At 25.3% G+C, this 18336-nt stretch overlaps 1 protein-coding gene across 7 annotated transcripts in view; it reads right to left on the bottom strand.

The window, feature by feature from the left end:
• Positions 1–18049, bottom strand: part of LOC107068855 (growth factor receptor-bound protein 14) — a 364319-nt gene extending 346270 nt beyond the window's left edge. For 4 of the 7 annotated variants that reach the window (XM_089175883.1, XM_089175886.1, XM_089175880.1 and 1 more), the window contains exons 1-2: positions 17540–17981; positions 16862–17430 (exon numbers count right to left, since the gene is read on the bottom strand). Coding sequence is in view for 4 of the 7 variants with exons in the window: in XM_089175880.1 (XP_089032006.1) it covers positions 16862–16911 (50 nt within the window). In the remaining 3 variants the exon portion in view is untranslated. The other 3 variants (XM_089175882.1, XM_089175881.1, XM_089175884.1) reach the window with 3 other exon arrangements.
• Positions 18050–18336: the final 287 nt, after the last annotated feature.

Raw genomic sequence — 18336 nt, 5'->3', positions numbered from 1 at the left:
CTTAGAAAATGTCTTTCAAAGACATTTCTTGCACCATTCCAAGGACTTTTAGAAAAGAAATGAGACGAAACGGTTTGGCAGAAAGAATCCTGCGTGTTTGCACGTTCCTCGACAAACATTTGTACCATCACAGTTGTCGTTGCTAGTAATGGCAAGAGGGTATATCCGTGTGTATACATTTCTATGTATGCGTGTATGTATTTTCCGTTTCACGTGTGACATTAAAGGGAAAATGAAAGAGTACACAAGTACGAGTACAGCAGCCAACATACGTTCGTGTATTTTATCTTTTCTACATTAGTATTGCGTATAGGGTGTACACAATTAAATAAGAAATTTTTTTCTTTGAACAAAACTACTAGATTTAATTTATATATAAATTAAAAAATATTTCTAAAAGTTTGTAAATTAATTAGAAATTTTTCGTTAGGTGTAAGAAATAGTTTTAGTATATTAAAATTATATTAAAAAATAGGGATCTCTCTAAAATGGAATCACACACCTGTTGTTTCGCAAATGTTTCCAGACAACCCATGTCATTTTAAATATACAAATATACACAAAGTAATGAATACACTTGTAGTTACACCTACGTCTTTTTAGTTGTTATATGAAACAAGATTTATAAATGGAATACCATTTAAGTATAGGTAAGGGGACGATACGAAGGGAAAATGTTAGAGAAGTTAACCAAGCTCTCTTCGGTAAGGTAATTATTCAACGTATTTGTCTTGCGGTTTGTAGAAACACGAAATCCCCTGTTTTCGAAGTTCAACTAATTCACCGTAAAATATCTTATTGAATGAGAAAAAAGTAACGTCTGTAAAGTTTGAATATTAGCAAGGTTATTTCTTATAATTAAACAAATTATTTGAATAATTCATTGTACAATGAAATAAAAGTGTGAGACAACTTTTTCGGATAACATAATTATTCGTGTTTTAAATGTGGTGCAAATGAAATCATTAAAATGTTAAGCATAATGTTTCAATAAAAAGAAATAAGTAATAATGATAAAAGCATTGAAAAAAAAACTATGTTCACAATTCAATAGTAGTAGGTAAGCGTAGGTTAAAGTTTATCGAGTGAACAAGTTCGTGATTATATCTCCAGGAAATAAAATCCAATATAGATAGATAGATAGAATCACATATGATGATCATATGGAACCACAACAGATGTATATTTGTGTTATGTATCACTCATACCAATACCGATTTTCTCTCATCGCTCATTATTCACGTGGCTTTCATAAAAGGTTCATTATTATCAATATTCAATTTCTCGTCCTCTTGTATCTCTCTCTCTATTTCTCTCTATCTCTCTCTCTCTCATTCATTTAATGTCATATTTTTCAAATATTCTACAAGTCATAAACTTAATGAAAATTTTATCGCTGATATTATTGATTCATACATCTCATATAAAGTTATATTTGTAGCATTTGACATCGATTACATTCATCTATAATTTCTATATTTTTAATCATTTTCTGTATATTTTTTAAAAATTAAAACACAGTTCATTACATACTTAAAAATATTCTCAAGTAACAAGTAACTTAATTATCTTCATAGATTAGAACTAATTTAGTATTTTGATTACCACCTTTCTGAACATGTTCCATAACTTTTACTTACCTTCTTTCTTTTTTTTTTCTTTTTTTCGTTTAATAAAGACAAAAAGAAATGATGAGAGAGTAGAAAGAAAAGGGGAAGAGAAAGAAAAAACAGTGGAAATAAGTGTAAGAAAAAAGAAATGGAACTGAAGTAGTGAGACGACTAAAGTGAGAGTCGAGGTAAATTGCGACGGCCCTTTTTTTTCTTTCTATTTTTTATTTTTTTTTTTTTTATTATATCTCTCTCTTTCTTTTCTTCTTCTTCTTCTTCTTCTTCTTTTTCTTGCTTGTTACACCCCCTATCGTTTCAAGCATCTCTTATTTTTCTTTCTTTTCTTATTCTCTTCTCATTTTCTTTATTTCTTATTCAAAAGACGACATTGGTGTACTTTCCTTTTTTTACAACTTCGATCAAAATAAAAGAAAGTCGACATTGGAAAAGTGAAAATGTATATAATGTTAATTTTAAAATGATTAGCTAATGTTACTCAGGACTTACACTTTTTAATTAATTTCATTTTTACATTTGTATTATTGATTTTTAATTTATTAACTTCAACAAAAAGATTGATAGAAATTCCCTCTATGTGTACGTTTGTGTACGCGTATTTTTTCTTCTTTTTTTTTTCTTTTTTCTTTTATAAATGCATCACTCTGATATTTTTCTTTTTCAATATTTTATATAAGGTTTATTTTATATTTTATGTATTATTGATAAAATGTTGCATATATATATATATATATATTGTTAAACTCATATCGTAGAAACTATCGCGTGCAAAATACAATATCGCAAAAGGTAAAAGTAAAATGCACATGCGGGTTTATGTATATATATGTGTGTTTATGTATATAAATTAACTTTAGTTGTGTTGTATTCTTAATGTAATAACACATTCTCTTTGGCATTAGCATGATTACCTATCACACAATACAATTAATCAAATATAACACACATCATGTGATGATTTATTATTAAATATAATTAAAACAAAAAAAATAAAAAAAATTATTTAATAATTTGTTATTATTATTATTATTGGTATGAAACAAAACATAAAAATGATGTAAAAAAAAAATAAAATAAAATAAAATAAAAAGAAAATAAATGAATGATGGATATTAATTAAATGTTATTTTTACCTGCTAGAATTTGAAATGTCAACTTGGATTCTGACGTACACCTGCGGCCATAAATGTCGCATAGTGGGAATTCTCTTTTCCATCGAGTTGAGTTTCTTTTTATGTATATGTATGTAGGTATATATGTAAGAGTATATATATATATATATATATTTGTCATATTTTATCTCTCCCTATGCTTATCCAACAGTGAAAAGTGTCGTTGTGTGACAACATATGCGACAGAATAGACCGGAGTAAAATTATACTATTATTATTATTATTATTATTATTATTATTATTATTATTATTTAAAATAGAAATAATATTATTTATCAAACGTGAAGGTAAAATATATTTTTTTTTAATTTTTTTTTTTATTTAATAATATCTTTTAAACGGGTCAAGTTTTGTTTTATTATTTTTTTTTTTGAAAATATTTGAAAATTTGTGTTCATAAATCCGTAATAGAATAAATTTAATTTCATTTACTTGTAAATTACTTTTATATTTAATCGAGTTACAAATAAAAACAAACAAACAAACAATGTGTTATACGAGTTCTTATAAAAAAAAAATACTTTTCATCACGTTTTAAAATAGATAAAGAATAAATGTTGAATTTATTTTAGTAAGATACATATAAGAAAATTGAATTTCATCCTTGTAAAATTCTTTTTAACGTGAAATTGTAAGAAACCAAAAAAAAAAAAAAAAAAAAAAGAAAAAGGGAAAAAATCGTTAGAAAATATAATATCACGATTTTTAAGTTATGTGATGAGAGTTGACTGGTGAAGTGTCTCTCGGTATATCTATGGGAAAAGGAAAAGGAAAAGGAAAAGGAAAAGGGAAGGGAAGGGTTGTTCGAAGTGAAAGGAATCGACGATAAGACGTACAGCTAAGAAGAAGAAGAAGAAGAAGAAGAAGAGCTGGCTTACCTTAGAAAAGATCGATTAAAGCCTTCGTCGTAGGTAGTATTCGTAGAAGCTTTCCAAACGATTTATCGAAGGGATATCACATACTACCTAAAGTACTCACGATGACTTACGAAATGTAAGGAACATTACTGAAATTAATGAACATTACTGAAAATTTAAGAAAACTAGGAAGGGTTGGATTGAGGAGGGATAAACGTTACTAACAAATAATTTTTCTCATTCGAATGACTATCATCTATATTTACGGTATTTCCAACATTCTTATGTTTTTTTCAAAAATTCTTGTGTAAGATGACAAATGTAAGTATCAAATACAGTGTCGATATCTCGATCGAAAAATTAGAATGAAAGTGAAAAAAAAGAAAATATGTAAAATCTCATAAGTTAGTCCATTCATATGCATAGAGGGTGATTTAATAAAAATTTGTTAAGAAAATAAATTATTACTTATTAGTTGTTTTTTATGATAACATTATTAAAATCAATTTACATTAGTATTTTAATGTAATTGAATTTTTTTTAATATTCTATTTTTTTTTCTTTTTTTTTATAGAAAGACAAATGAAACAAAAAACAATCTTATTTCTAATTGTAATTTATTTGTATTCGTAGGAAATGTTCTTTTTTTTTTTTTTTAGATAAAAATTTTTCTTGACTCACCCTGTATGCGTGCAGTAGTGTTATATCGTATAAAATCCCCCATAAAGAGAAAGCTTAATCGATGAAGTGAAAGAGAGAGAGAAAGAGAGAAAAATATTTCTTTGTTCGTACCGTGCAAGATATTCTGTGCAGATGGTTAAATGCAAAATTGAATTTATGTGCATCTTTTGTAAACAAAAATAAGAACAGGATTTAACATACAAAGCAATATTTACACATATTCATTAAAAAAAAAAAAAAAGAAACTATAATTATTTTGAAACAAATGTGTACTTTTTGAATTATTCCTACTTTAAATGGATATTCAATTTATTCTGATATTAAAACAGAAAAAAAAGAAACATTTAAAAATAAATAACAGTAAAAGGAGTATAAACTGTAAAAAAAAAGTTTACCATCATTGTCGAAAATAATTGAACAAGAAGTTTTATTCTACGAACGTAGAAATGTAATTTCGCGTAAAGGATGAAAAGTAAAAGTTTATTGGACTCGTGAGGTGAAAAGTTCACGTATTCCTGAAATTTTTGTTTTCTCTTGTTTTACGATGAAAAAGAAGAAAAAAAAACAGTCTAGAATTAAAAACAAAAGAAAAACTAGAAAAATAAAAAATAAAAAAAAAAATAAATGGAAATAAGTAGTAAGAATAAAAAACTGTGAATCATCACGCGAACCCCTATGCCCTTGTACACGTCACCACGTCTCTCACCATAAGTAAATTTCCTTCCTAGACAGCCAAAGGGTGGTCATTAAAACCCAAGAGGGTTCTCGATTCTTGATTACTTTCTTATCATACAATTCCTGGCGCCACATAAAATACACGAAACAGACGAGTCAGACGAAAGAACCTTTTTATTCTCATTTCTATTTTAAAACACACCTTTTGTTGTTAAGAGATTACTATCTTCTTCTTATGCTCATTATCTGATCGATTAAATTTGCAAATTAAAAAAAAATAAGCAATGCTAATAATATAACGAACGAGTTAACATATTTAAATAAAAAAAATAATAAATTACTTTAGTCATAAGAAAAAAATAATATAAATAATATTATTATTTAATAAAACAACATATAACAAATATATTATTTAAATGATATATATACAATCTGGCAAATGGTGCAGATTTAACATTGAAAATTTTCAATTTCAATTAAAACAATGAAATAATAATTCAATTAGCGAAACTGTATATTATTTTTACCATCATTCACTTTTCTTTTTATCTACCCGATATATGATAAGCACCATAACTATAATATTATGCTTAAACCGTTCAAAGATTATCATCTCTCTTTACCTCCTAATAAAAAATTCTGTAGAAATTTGCTCATGCATAGATTTGAACGATAAAAATCCCCTACTACCATAGAAATCTACCACCATATTTTTGTCGATTCTTCCTTCGAAGGGAGGAAATAAAAAGGAAAGTAGAGAGTAATAATATGAGCATTAGAGATAAAAAAAAAAAAAGAAAAAAGAAGAAAGGTAAAACGTCTCACAGCCCATATTCTCTGGAGTGAGTTAATAAGGAACAATAAGATCTAGAAAGAGTATGAAAAATGAAAAAAAAGCATTCGTCTGAAGATTTTCTTAAGAATATCACCTTTTCTCTCTTTTTCTAATGGTGTTCTTATCTTTCTTTCTTACACCCTGTCGTGAGAAAATTTTCATTCCATACACGTAGTAAGCTCCGAAAGAAGAGAGTAGGTACATAGAAATGAGTGAAGTGAGTTCGTACAATAGATGGAATTTTGTATGTTCCTGTCTCCTTGCTTTATGGAAGTATCTAGAAATGGCTTTTCTTCGAGAAACCATGACAAGCTTTTTCGAAGCGTGCTGTTGTCAGATGATTATTGAGAAATGGGATCTTTCAACAACCACCACCAACCACCAGCAACCACCTGCTTCTATTCAATCCTCATACTAATAGCATATGATACGATATTATGATCCATACTTTTATAAATAATAGAACAATATATTTTCTTGTTTAAAAAAAATACAAATTTAATTCGTTGCTTGTATATTGAAAAATAAAGTACATTCGTTTTGAAATAATTCAATTATATTATCGTTGTATTTCGTTGTTAATTACATTATCGATATTCGTTGTTATGCGTAGGGTAGAATTTTATGGGGATTGGTGGTATGTAAATAGGTAGATAGGTCTATACATATGTAAATATGAGTTTTAGAAAGGGCGGAAGATAGGGTTGAATATTTCTTGTTTTCACCAACAACCCGCCTAACTAACAGATATGAAATATGATCGAAACTAATACCATATGTTCTCTTTCTATAATGATCAATTTATTTGATCTTTTATTTTTAATAATGTGGTGTGATTATTTATTGATTCTATGTTTTAAATAAATATTTCATAAAATATTTGAGAATATAATAATAAATGTATTATTATATTAACGATAGTCAATAATTATTTTCATTATAAATATTGATCATCTATTTAATGTATTTATTAATTATTATATATTGGAATATTTTGGATGATGATGATAATCCTGTTTCTCATATATTAGGATAGGAATTGGAAAATGATTGGAATAACCAATATCCAAATTCTATTTCTCAATTAATTGTCTGACAGCAGAACCCACATAATATTTATCCTAAATATTATATAATGTTATAATTATTAATCTAATTTAAATCAAAATATATATTTAAAAATGTTGAATATATATATATGATATCAAAATTCAACTGGTGGTATATGCAATTTTTCAGAATTTTACTTACTATTATTTACAGTAATAAAAAGGATAGATTTTCATGAGAAAAACCTTAAATTCATTCGTGAAGTGACTATTAATTTCATTAATAAAATGAAGAAGAAAAAAATAGAAGAATCAAAAGTGTTTATGTAATAATACATAGTTGAAAAAAAAAAGTATTACCTTAATAGCTACCTGAGAAAAATGTAAAAGAAAATCATGAAAGGAAGTTTAAATGAGATATTTTCAGTATAAAAGAATAAAAAAAAAGAAAGAAAGAAAGAAAGAAAGGAAGAAAAGAGTGAGAGAAAATAACGTTAATCGCTCTCGTTAATTTTTGTTCTCTTTTTCCTACCTTAATGGCATGCATAAAACCTTCCTTTAAACTTCCCAACATCCCTTCTTCATTTATCGTTATGTAGAACGAACACGTTCCTTACGAAAGGTTCCTCTTCTCTCGGCTTAACTAATAATAATTAATTACACTCTTGCATGTACATAGATAAAGTATAATATCTTAAATAGTCAGATTACTTCGATCGGTGTTTTCAAATTATTTTAGTATCTTTAACTAAGTTGATCGTTTCATAAAGTTACTATAATTATGTCTTAGAAATATATCTATATTTATAAATAGTATAACAGTTTAATTATTTCTATTAAATATTTTTATAAATAATATTGCAAATAAGATCATTTAAGATAGATGTATCTGTTTTATTTTTATTTAATATCATATTATATTTGTATAATTAAATTTAAAAATATCAACAATTTGTTACATTACAATTACGTTCTTTTTCTAATTTTTATTTTATTTTTTTTCTTTCATTTCACTATATATATATATAAGACATTTTTTATATATTTAATATTAAATTAGATATCAATTATATTTAATAATCAATAAAATAATATAAAATTGTTCATTTACATCTTAAAATTATAAGTGAACAAAATTTTTATCAATTACAAATACACATTGTTCATGAATTTAACATGTTGAAAACAACGATCGAACATATTTTGATTATTTAGTCAACTATTATATATTTGACTATGTACCCAAGAAATTGAAAACACAAGACGTTCTAAAATAGTACATATAGTATAGTTCATAGTAAACCCTTTTAGGGTCTCTTCTCTTCAATCTTAGCACGAACCTTTAGAAAGTTGGATTAATTGTTTCACAAGTCGACGTAGTACACATAGAACAATAATTCGCATTTATCTATCTTACTAATACACTTTATCTTATTCTACACTAATACACTTATTGTTTCTGTATATATTCGTATACCTGTATAAATGTTCTATATCTATGATATATTTCCATCTCTTTACATTCACTTCTACCCTTTCTTGCCCTATCTTTTCACACAATCTCTTTTCTGTATAGAATAGAAAGCGAATAAAACGACGAGTTTCGTGCATACAATTGCGTCAGTCATGTGAAACGTAGTTATAAAGTCTGTATTTCGATGATGAATGCTTTTCAAATGAATATTTCTGATATACATATATATATATTCATATAAATACATAGATAGTTTATTCAATTGAAATATATTTTAAACATCAACGTTAACATTAATTTCAATAAATGCAGTAAATATGTTTAACATATTCTGTGTCCTTATTTACATGTTTACGTGTATATGTGGGGATGTAAAAATGATAAAAAAAAATCATGTCTGACATAATAAAAGGTATCAAGATTCTTTATGATAACTTAGACACTGTAAAAAGCAAGAAAATCCTTCACCAGTGGTATTAGTTGCTAGTAAAAAAAAACGAAAAACAAAATGCAACTTTTTAAGCACGTCTTCTACTTTTCCTGCAATCGCATTTTTTCTTATTCTTCATTTTTATCTCGACGAAGTAGAAGTAGAAGTAAAAGAAGAAGAAGAAGAAGAAGGAGCTTTAGAACAAACCACAAGTTGTCTCGTTAATCTTCATCTATTTTATACCTTTTTTTATTTTGTGTTTTTTTTTTTTTCCAAAGATTTTCTTCCCACACTTCTCCTCTTATTTTCATTTTTTATTTTGTATTATTCGTAAACAATAAAACTAATATTATTTGTTATGAATTTCCACATATTTAGAAAAAAATTATTTTGAACTATGTTTTATAAGTTAAATAAAATAAAATAATTTATAAATAAAATAAAATGAATTTGAAGCCATTAAAATTCAATAAGAAAAGTATTTTCTGTTACGACGTTTCCATATGTTCAACTTTCTCACATTTCTAAAGTATGAAATATTATCATTCAACGTGTATTTCTTTTTCTGTTATGTTCTTCTCGTTACTCGGTCAGTACCTTTGTTAAATGTCAGAGGAAAATGGAAAAATACAGTCAAGAAAAGACCTAGGCCCTTCACAACTAACACACCTAGTACTATACAAAGTATCATCAAAGCTATCTTTTGCATCTGTTTTGCATCAAAATTTGTTGCATAATTCATCGCTTTGGAAACACCTTCTTTTTCTTCTTCTTCTTCTTCTTCTTCTTTTTCTTCTTTTTACGGTCATAGATTATTTTTTATTTGCATAATTTTTCAATGAATTTAACTTAAAATAAGTAGAACTTCATACGAATAGAAAAACCTAATAAAAACAATATAATTGTATTATTTATTTTGATTTTATTTTATTTTTTTTTTTATTTTAATATTTAAATTGAACGATATTTATATTCAATTAAATAATTTATTAATCAGTGTATACATATTATAATTGTTCATTAAATTTTTAAACTACATAACTATATCAAATTTTAACTAAATATTGTTAAAATATAATTAATTACTAATACAATTATATATACCATCTATACATATATACATAATTATATTTACCAAAAAACAAACAAACAAACAAACAAACAAAGGAGAGAAAAAATATTGAGATAAAAAATTTGTTTTGATAAAAACTTGACTACTTATTTTAATTAGTAGTTTGTTGATAGTTCAGAAAAGTAGCATCAAAGATTCTCAAGAAATTTTGCAAAACTAAACTCGAGTTAAAGTAAATTGAAGTAAAAGATCTGTGAATCACGTTTTAAAATAAAAGTTGTAAGAACATTCTTAGCAAACGAGTTATTCCACGCCTTTCTTTTGATTGGCTCTCAAGTTCTATCTCTCTTTCATCTATTTTTCTCTTTCTTTCCTTGTCTTTTCATTTTCTTGAATCACAAGTGTCAAATATATTCAAAAGATTTCTTCTAAAAAATAAAAATAAAAAAAACATCATCGAATTTCGTAGTCTTTCAGCAAATTTACAAGACACTTCACAAATCTGTTAATTAAATAAAACAATAGTATTATTATGGTTGAATTATGGTGAATTAAATGTTAACTGTAAACCGATATATGCATATGGAAAATATATGGTTTTTTTTTTTTTTTTTTTTTTTTTTTTTTAAAGTAATTAGCATTGAAAATTTGTGCATAATCGAAAAATTATTCCGTCATCTTTTTCGTTGTTTAAATTAATATTTAAATGTGAAATATTTGTATGTGTATGTGTATGTGTGAGAAGAAAGATTTATGAATTCGCTTCGTTAAACTTGCTCAGCTGACTTTGTATAGGTGAAAGAGATGAATGAACCCTGACCTATATCAATACCGAGAAGAGTATACGAGGTAAGCGTGTTAGAATAGAAAGAGAAAAAAAAAATCTATGGTGGGGGGAGGATGGATAATCTATTCTCGTTCTTCTTGTATCTTCTTTGATACAATATCGTAAAATAAACAAAATATACTATAAACAAAAAAAATTATATAACTAGATAAAAATATATATATATATATTTTTTATTTTTAACAAATTCTAAACGATCTTCCGATAAGTTAGAATTACAAAATAAATAAATTATTACACGAATAAAATATTGATTAATTTTATTTTTATACAAATTATTTTCTATTTAAAGATGTGAGGTTATTTTTACATGGTTGTTTTTTTTTTTTCCATAAGTTAGAATTAAAAAATAAATAAAATATTGAATAATAATTATTTTTTTAATTATTGTTTAGACAAATTGTTTTCTATATAAAAGTGCATTAACGTTTAAGTAAGCTTATTTTTACAGGCTTGTTTTTTTTTTTTTTTTTTAATTTTGTTTTTCTAATCTTATCGGAATAAAGTAGAGGAAAATATATGCAAATAACGATCGAAACTCTCAACCACAGTTTCTAAACTTGTATTGTTAACTTTCTCAATACGACATCGAATTATATATATATATATATATAGGTCTGCTTTCTTGTATAGGAAGTAATATTTGAAGTAACAAGTTTCAGAAGTGATACTAATAGGAGGAACCACGATAGTGTCTAAGTAATAGTAGAAAGTATAATACGTATATAATACCATAATACAAATAATAATGGTACAATGAATTATCATTTACGTGGCAATCATAAACACAAAACATCCGACACAGTGTATATATATATATATATATGTCTTATCTTCCATTCGTAATTACATGTAATTAGGCTGACGTATCAATTAGAAACTTTGAAATGTGTTGAATCATTTATAACTCACTAATGAGTAGGAATATATACGTTATATTTACAAAACTATAAATAATAAAAATATAATAAATAAATTCATTATATATGTTTCAATATAGAACCAACATATATATATATATATATTGAATATTTATTAGAATAATTAATTTTTAATTATTAATTAATAATTAATAGAATATACCATAGTAATTATTATGATAATAAATCTATAATTATTATCATTCATGTTTTTATTATTAAAAATCAAATAAATTTCGTTTCTATTTCTATTTCTTTTTCTTCTTATGTTTGTATTTTTTTGTATTTTTTATATTTTGTGTGTGTGTGTGTGTGTGTGTGTTCAATTTAAATCACATTAGACTTGTTTTTCACGTAATAATTCATACGAAGTAGCATAATTTTGATAGAAATCATTGAAAATCGAAGAAAATCGAAGAAAATCTCGTAAAAGCTTTACATTTTGGCACGTTTTCAAGATAAAGTTCAGAGACACATTCTCTCATATAACTTTGCATTACTTTCATTTAAAACGATAAAAAATCGCGTTTATTGCTTCATCCATCTTTTCTTATCGATTTTTTTTTTTAACATCTTTTTTTTCTTTCTCTTATTTCACATCTGCTTTTAACACTTTTCTTTTTCTATGTATTTTTCTTCTTTTTATCACTTAGATATCTTTAGGTTCACTTTAGTTAGGTTCCACTGAGAAAACACATAAAATTACATTTATGGCAATACCACGACACGAAAAAGAATACTACTCGAACCTTTCAAAAAGTTAAACTGAATTTAATTCTCTAATTCATCGGCTGTAGTTCAAAATTTGATAATGTCAGTCCTTTGGACAGTAATAATTCGATAAATTCCTCAACTCTTTTGTGTTATGGGTTTCTGTGCTTTAAATTTCTCATCAGAGAGAAAGAGAGAGAGAGAGAGAGAGAGAGAGAAAGATTTCTCATTCGCAATTTAGAACAAATCCGTAACGTTGAAGTTGGTTTTACGCATAGAACGTAACTTTAATTAAATTCATTTATCTAATATATATATATATATATATATAAGTATAAGGTATACTATTAATTATTAATTAATAATTAAAAATTAATTATTCTAATAAATATTCAATATATATATATATATGTTGGTTCTATATTGAAACATATAATGAATTTATTTATGATATTTTTATTATTTGTAATTTTGTTTAATTTATTTAGAAATTAAGAAATATGCAAATGTTTAATTTTTTTTCTTTTGATATTCTCTTCTCTTTCTCTTTCTCTTTGTTTTTTACTGTAAGACGTATCAGGGTATTAGCTTACTCTCTAATCTTTTTAATAAAAAAGAAATATGAAAGGTAAAATATATTAAACGAGAAGAAGAAAGTAAAAAAAAAAAAAAAAAAGAGAAAAATAAAACCAAACAAAAAAATTAACTGAAAGCTATGAGAAGAATACATTTTTCTTTTTATTGTATTCTTTACTTTATATCGTAAGAATTCAAGATTAAGAAAAGAGATGAAAAAGAAATGAATTTCTTTATCATTATTATTATTATTATTATTAGTATTATTAGTATTATTAGTATTGAAGATTTCTTTCTTGAATTATTTTAATGAAAAAACTCGACTTATTTGTACTTTACATTGAGTATTCGTATCGGAATGCTTTTTAAAAATTGTATTGAAAATCCCTGGAGTATTGAAAATTCATTGATGGTTGTAGTATTTTTTATTTTTTTCTTGTTTTTTTTTTTTTTTATTTTCTATGAAAAAATATTCGAGAAAAAAAAAATCAAATCGTGGCTTATAAGTTTGTTAGGAAAAATCTATGAAATTAGTTAACCTCTCGTACGTATATTACCATCCAGAGAAAAAGAAAATAAAATAAAAAAAAGAAAATAAAAAAAATTTCCACAAGAAATTGAGAAAGAGAGGATTAGCAGAGAGAAAGAGAGGGAGAGAAAGGGGAAGAGAAATTTTGGAGAGTCAATTTGATTCAACGTGAATATTGGTATGCACTTGTGCAATGTAATACCAAGTGAAATGAAAATATCGAAAAATTATTATCGGCAAATTCGCAAATTTGAAAATTCAAAATTTAGTATCTCGGTACGAGTAATGAAAAAAATAAACAAAAAAAGAAAATAAAAAATAGAAAAAACAAACATTTAAAAAAAGAATAAAAAACCAATAAACGTTTGTGTTTGAAACTGAAAAAAATAATCGAACAAATTCAAAGGTTGTTTTTATTTTCTTTTTTTTCTTTTTTTTTTTTGTTAATTTTGCTAACTTTGACGTGTTTTAAAGATTTCCAAGAATATTCTTATCTCAAATTCTGATTTCGAATACGAGATAAGGATAAAAAGAAGGAGGGAAAAGGGCTTGTAACCAAGGATAGAAGTGTAGCGAGATGGGGGTAGGAGGATAAAAGGGTGGTAAAGGAAAAGTGTGCAGTTTGTAGAAGAACGTGACAGACAGTTTCGGTTTTTCGTATTTCGATTTAACAATATTCCAAGCTCTCTCTCTTTCTCTCTCTATCTCTCTCTCTCTCTCCTAACACTTCTAACCACTTATGTGTCAGTCGTTGCAGAAACGTTATACGGATTCTGTTTAATATAAAACCTGAAAAAGGTAAGCAAAGCAAGGCAAGCAAGCAACAACCCTTCTTTTTTGTTCACTGTAAAAAACGGAAAATAAAATCTAGAGAGAAGGATATAAGGGGATAAAAATAAATAATAGTAAAGTGTGTATGTGTGTGTGTGTGTGTGTGTAAAAAAGGGGTAAAAGTAGTTGTAATATTTTTGTTTTTATTTATTTTTTTCTTCTTCTTTATGATGACACGTTGTTTGTTTCTTTCAACAATGTTTCAGTATTTTTAAGTATTTTTAAGTGAAAATAAGGGTGTAAATTAAGGGAAAATTAAGGGTGTAAATTGAGATTTTATTATATTAAGTGGAAATAATTATTAAGGGTGTGAGTTGAAATTTTATTAAATTTAGGGCAAATAATTATTTAGGATGTTTGAGTTTACAAAAACGTAGGTTTGAAATGTTTTTTATTTTATTTTATTTTATTTTATTTTATTTTATTTTATTTTTTGTTTCTTTCGTATTTAACAAATTGAAAAAAATGGGATGAAAGTTCACAGTATAAGTCTTGTAGTATTTTAGCTTTCTTTAAAATGATTTACAGTTCTTTTAGGTATTAACGTTGAAAGTATTGTACTTTAGTTCGATTTATTGATAAAATGAAAAATACTTTTCGTAAAAGCTTTACTACATTTCATTTTCTTCTCTGATTTTATATATATATATATATATTTTTTTTTTCTTTCTCATTTTCTTCTCTTCCTTTTTCATTGTATTTTTTTATTTTTCGTAAAAGATAGATGGAATAAAATAAAATAAAAAAGAAAAAGAAAAAAACACAGAAGGAAAGAAAGAAACTTCAGACATTTCTGAACTAACATTATAAAAATATAAAGTTGAAAACGCATGCATCAATGGTGATTTCTATGGACAAAATTCACATAATTCATGTATATATAAAGAAGAAGAATCATTTCGTTGTGGTTGCTTGCCAGGCATATTTTTTTTTTTTTTTTTTTTTTATAGAATAAGCACAAATATTGCATACAATGAAAAATGTCAAGTTTCTCTTTCACACACATGTCTCTCTGTGACTATAATATTTTTCTTTAGGGGAATTACAAAATAAATGAGAAAAATATGAATTTTAGTATCTTAGTCATTTAATGGTTTTGAGAAGGGTTTGTTAAGTTTACAATCCTTTGACAAAAAAAAATTAAACACAATTGTTATGCAAAAACATCTTTGTGAACATAAAATTGTAAACATAATTGTATATAAATTAATAATTATAATAAATCAAATTATAAATTATAAATCAAATCCTATTATAATAAATAAAATAATAAATTATAAATCAAATCCTATTATAATAAAAATAATCATAATATTTTGATAACAACAATTACTTTTAATACACTTCATTAGATTTTACAGAAAACTTTTTTAATTCATTCACAAATTCATATTAAAAATCAAAAAAAATGATTATAAGAAGTAAATATCATTTCAATCCTATAAAATTGAATTTATTCACGTATATAAAAGGAAATAAAATAGAAAAAAAAGAAAGAGAGAGAGATGTGTTGCTGTAAGTAAACTAACAGGATTGCGAAAGTATTTAAAAAAAAAAAACAAAAACAAAAAAAGGGGCCATTCCTTACACCATTCCACCAATTTTTCGGTACATTTGAACGGTTAGAAAAAAAAAAGACCAATAGTATGAGATGTATATATGTGTGGGAGTGTGTAAACACATCGATGAAATTCTCACAGTTAAGATATTTTCTTGAGAAACCTACGAATTCTCAATTTTATCTGTATTAACCCTTTTAGAAATATGGGAATAGGATTATGTTTTTAAAAAAGAAAAAAAAAAAACAAAGAAACAAAGAATTTTTCTATGGCAAAAGTTCCCCTCTATGGGAATTATCGAAAAGTAAATATAATACATAAACGTATGTGTATACTCTATGAGGAAAGGTATGTGTGTGTGTGTGAGAGAGAGAATCGATAGAAAATAAAATAGTCAAACGTTTGCGGAATATCTTCGAACGTGCAAAGGAAACTAAGAATATTTTTCTTTTTTTTTCTTTTTTTTTTTTGATATTTTAAAACGAATAGATAACAACAATTTTTCCTACATCATTATTTTTATCTTTTTTTTTTTTTTTTGATAATTAAAAAATTATTAGAAATATGTTATCTTCTATTTATTACGAATTGAACTCGCGTATTGCAATTTATTAATAAAATTATTTATAATTGTTAGAAATCGAATAATTTTAATTGGTAATAATTGTCGTTTATCTATCTAATCGTTAGATATCAAAAATTAAATTTAAAAAAAAAAATAGAAGAAAAAAATATAGACATTTATTTTTTATTTATTTTTATAGAAATAAATATATTATTAGAATAATATATTATTATTAGAAATAAATAATTCAATTCTTCATTCTTTATTATAAATTAAATTAAATTAAATTAAATTATTTTGTTTATTTATTTATAGAAATAGATATATTATTTATATCTATAAATAATATTATTAGAAATATAATATTACTGTTAGAACTATATTATTATTAGAAATAATAATAAAAAAAATATATATATATTAAATAAAATTGATGATAAATAATCTTACCGTAATATCCATTTTTGTTGATCGATAACACAATCACTATCAACCATCATATCATCACACCAATACACTACTACTACTACTGTTATTACTACTATTATTATCTAATCCAGCATCACTTTAACAAGTCAGAGAACACACACTTTGTCAAATTAAGATCTTTCATATATTTTCTTTGATGATATATCGTTGAATCACACATGAGAACAAATTTGGAATGACTCGTTTTCTCTTATAAGTCTCTTTCATTTTCTTCATTTCCCCCACACCACCATTCGAGATAAGAATTCATCGTTCTATGATATCTTACATTAGATATATTATACATATATGTATATGTATTATAGTTCTTGAAAAGTTGCATCACACGTTTCACCGATTTCCTCCTTCGTATTACTGAGAAGATCTTTTACTTTATCTTTTTCTCACGATATTTTTCATATTTTTTTTTCTTTTTAGTTTTTTTTTTTGTTTTTTTCACTTTTTGTAGATTCACGACACGTTATCGTTCTATATATATATATATATATGTGTAAGCGTATGTGTATGTATTTTTGATAGATGATATGATGCTAGAAATGTAGAATTTATTACAGATAAGAAAAATGAATTATATAGTTTAAATAAACTATTTTTTTTTTCTTCTTCTTCTTCTTTTTTTTTTATTCAAACAAAACTTACTTTATATATTTTTATTTCTATCTTTTCTTTTCTTTTTTTTTTTTTATATATTTTTATATTTTATTTTTTCACTCTTTTTTCTAGCACGACCATTCTCTCACCCAACCCCCATAATAAAAATAATTCTTTGTAAATATACAAAATTTATAGAATTTTTTATTTTGTTTTTTTTTCTTCTATTAATATAAAAAAATAGTCAATCACAAAATAACTTTGTTGATTAATTTGGCACTTTGTTGATTATAATAATAAAAAAAAATAAATTAAAATATATGTTAACAGTAAAAAGAGAGAAGAAAATAAAAAATGAGTTTGAAGTTGAAGGTAAAATATAATGTGGATGGTGAAAGAATATGGGAAAAAAGGGTCTAGGATTGTATGGGTTAAGGGAGGGAAAGGACTGTTGATATAGACAAAAAAAAAAAACAAAACAAAAATGTAACGTATTACCGGAAACGATCTTTACGGGCCGAGATCGCGTTGGCCACTGTGAGCAAACGACGCTAGCGTCGTCGTAGCTACCGTGTAACCAGTTTTCTCTCTCTCTCTCTCTCTCTCTTATCATCGTGACGTCGCGACGCCCACGCATGAGCGTGGGAACGTTAGTTGACTAGCTGGGTAGATGGATGGGTGGGTGGTTGACTGGTTGAGTCTGTCGAGGGGGAAGGAAACAGGGTTGTAATTCAACAAGGAACGAACGAACGAACGAACGAAGAAAACTCGCGCCAATTTTTGCCGCGTTTAATCTTTCTAACGTGTGACCCCTTTTGTGAACTTAACCTGTCATTGATAATGAT

This window comes from Polistes dominula, unplaced genomic scaffold (assembly GCF_049000335.1).
Source record: "Polistes dominula isolate Pdom_NZ unplaced genomic scaffold, Pdom_raw_medaka contig_19, whole genome shotgun sequence".
In the NCBI taxonomy this organism is placed as follows: Eukaryota; Metazoa; Arthropoda; class Insecta; order Hymenoptera; family Vespidae; genus Polistes; species Polistes dominula.
The sequence above is the reverse complement of the archived record's forward strand: the minus strand, read 5'-3'. Positions and strand labels throughout refer to the sequence as shown.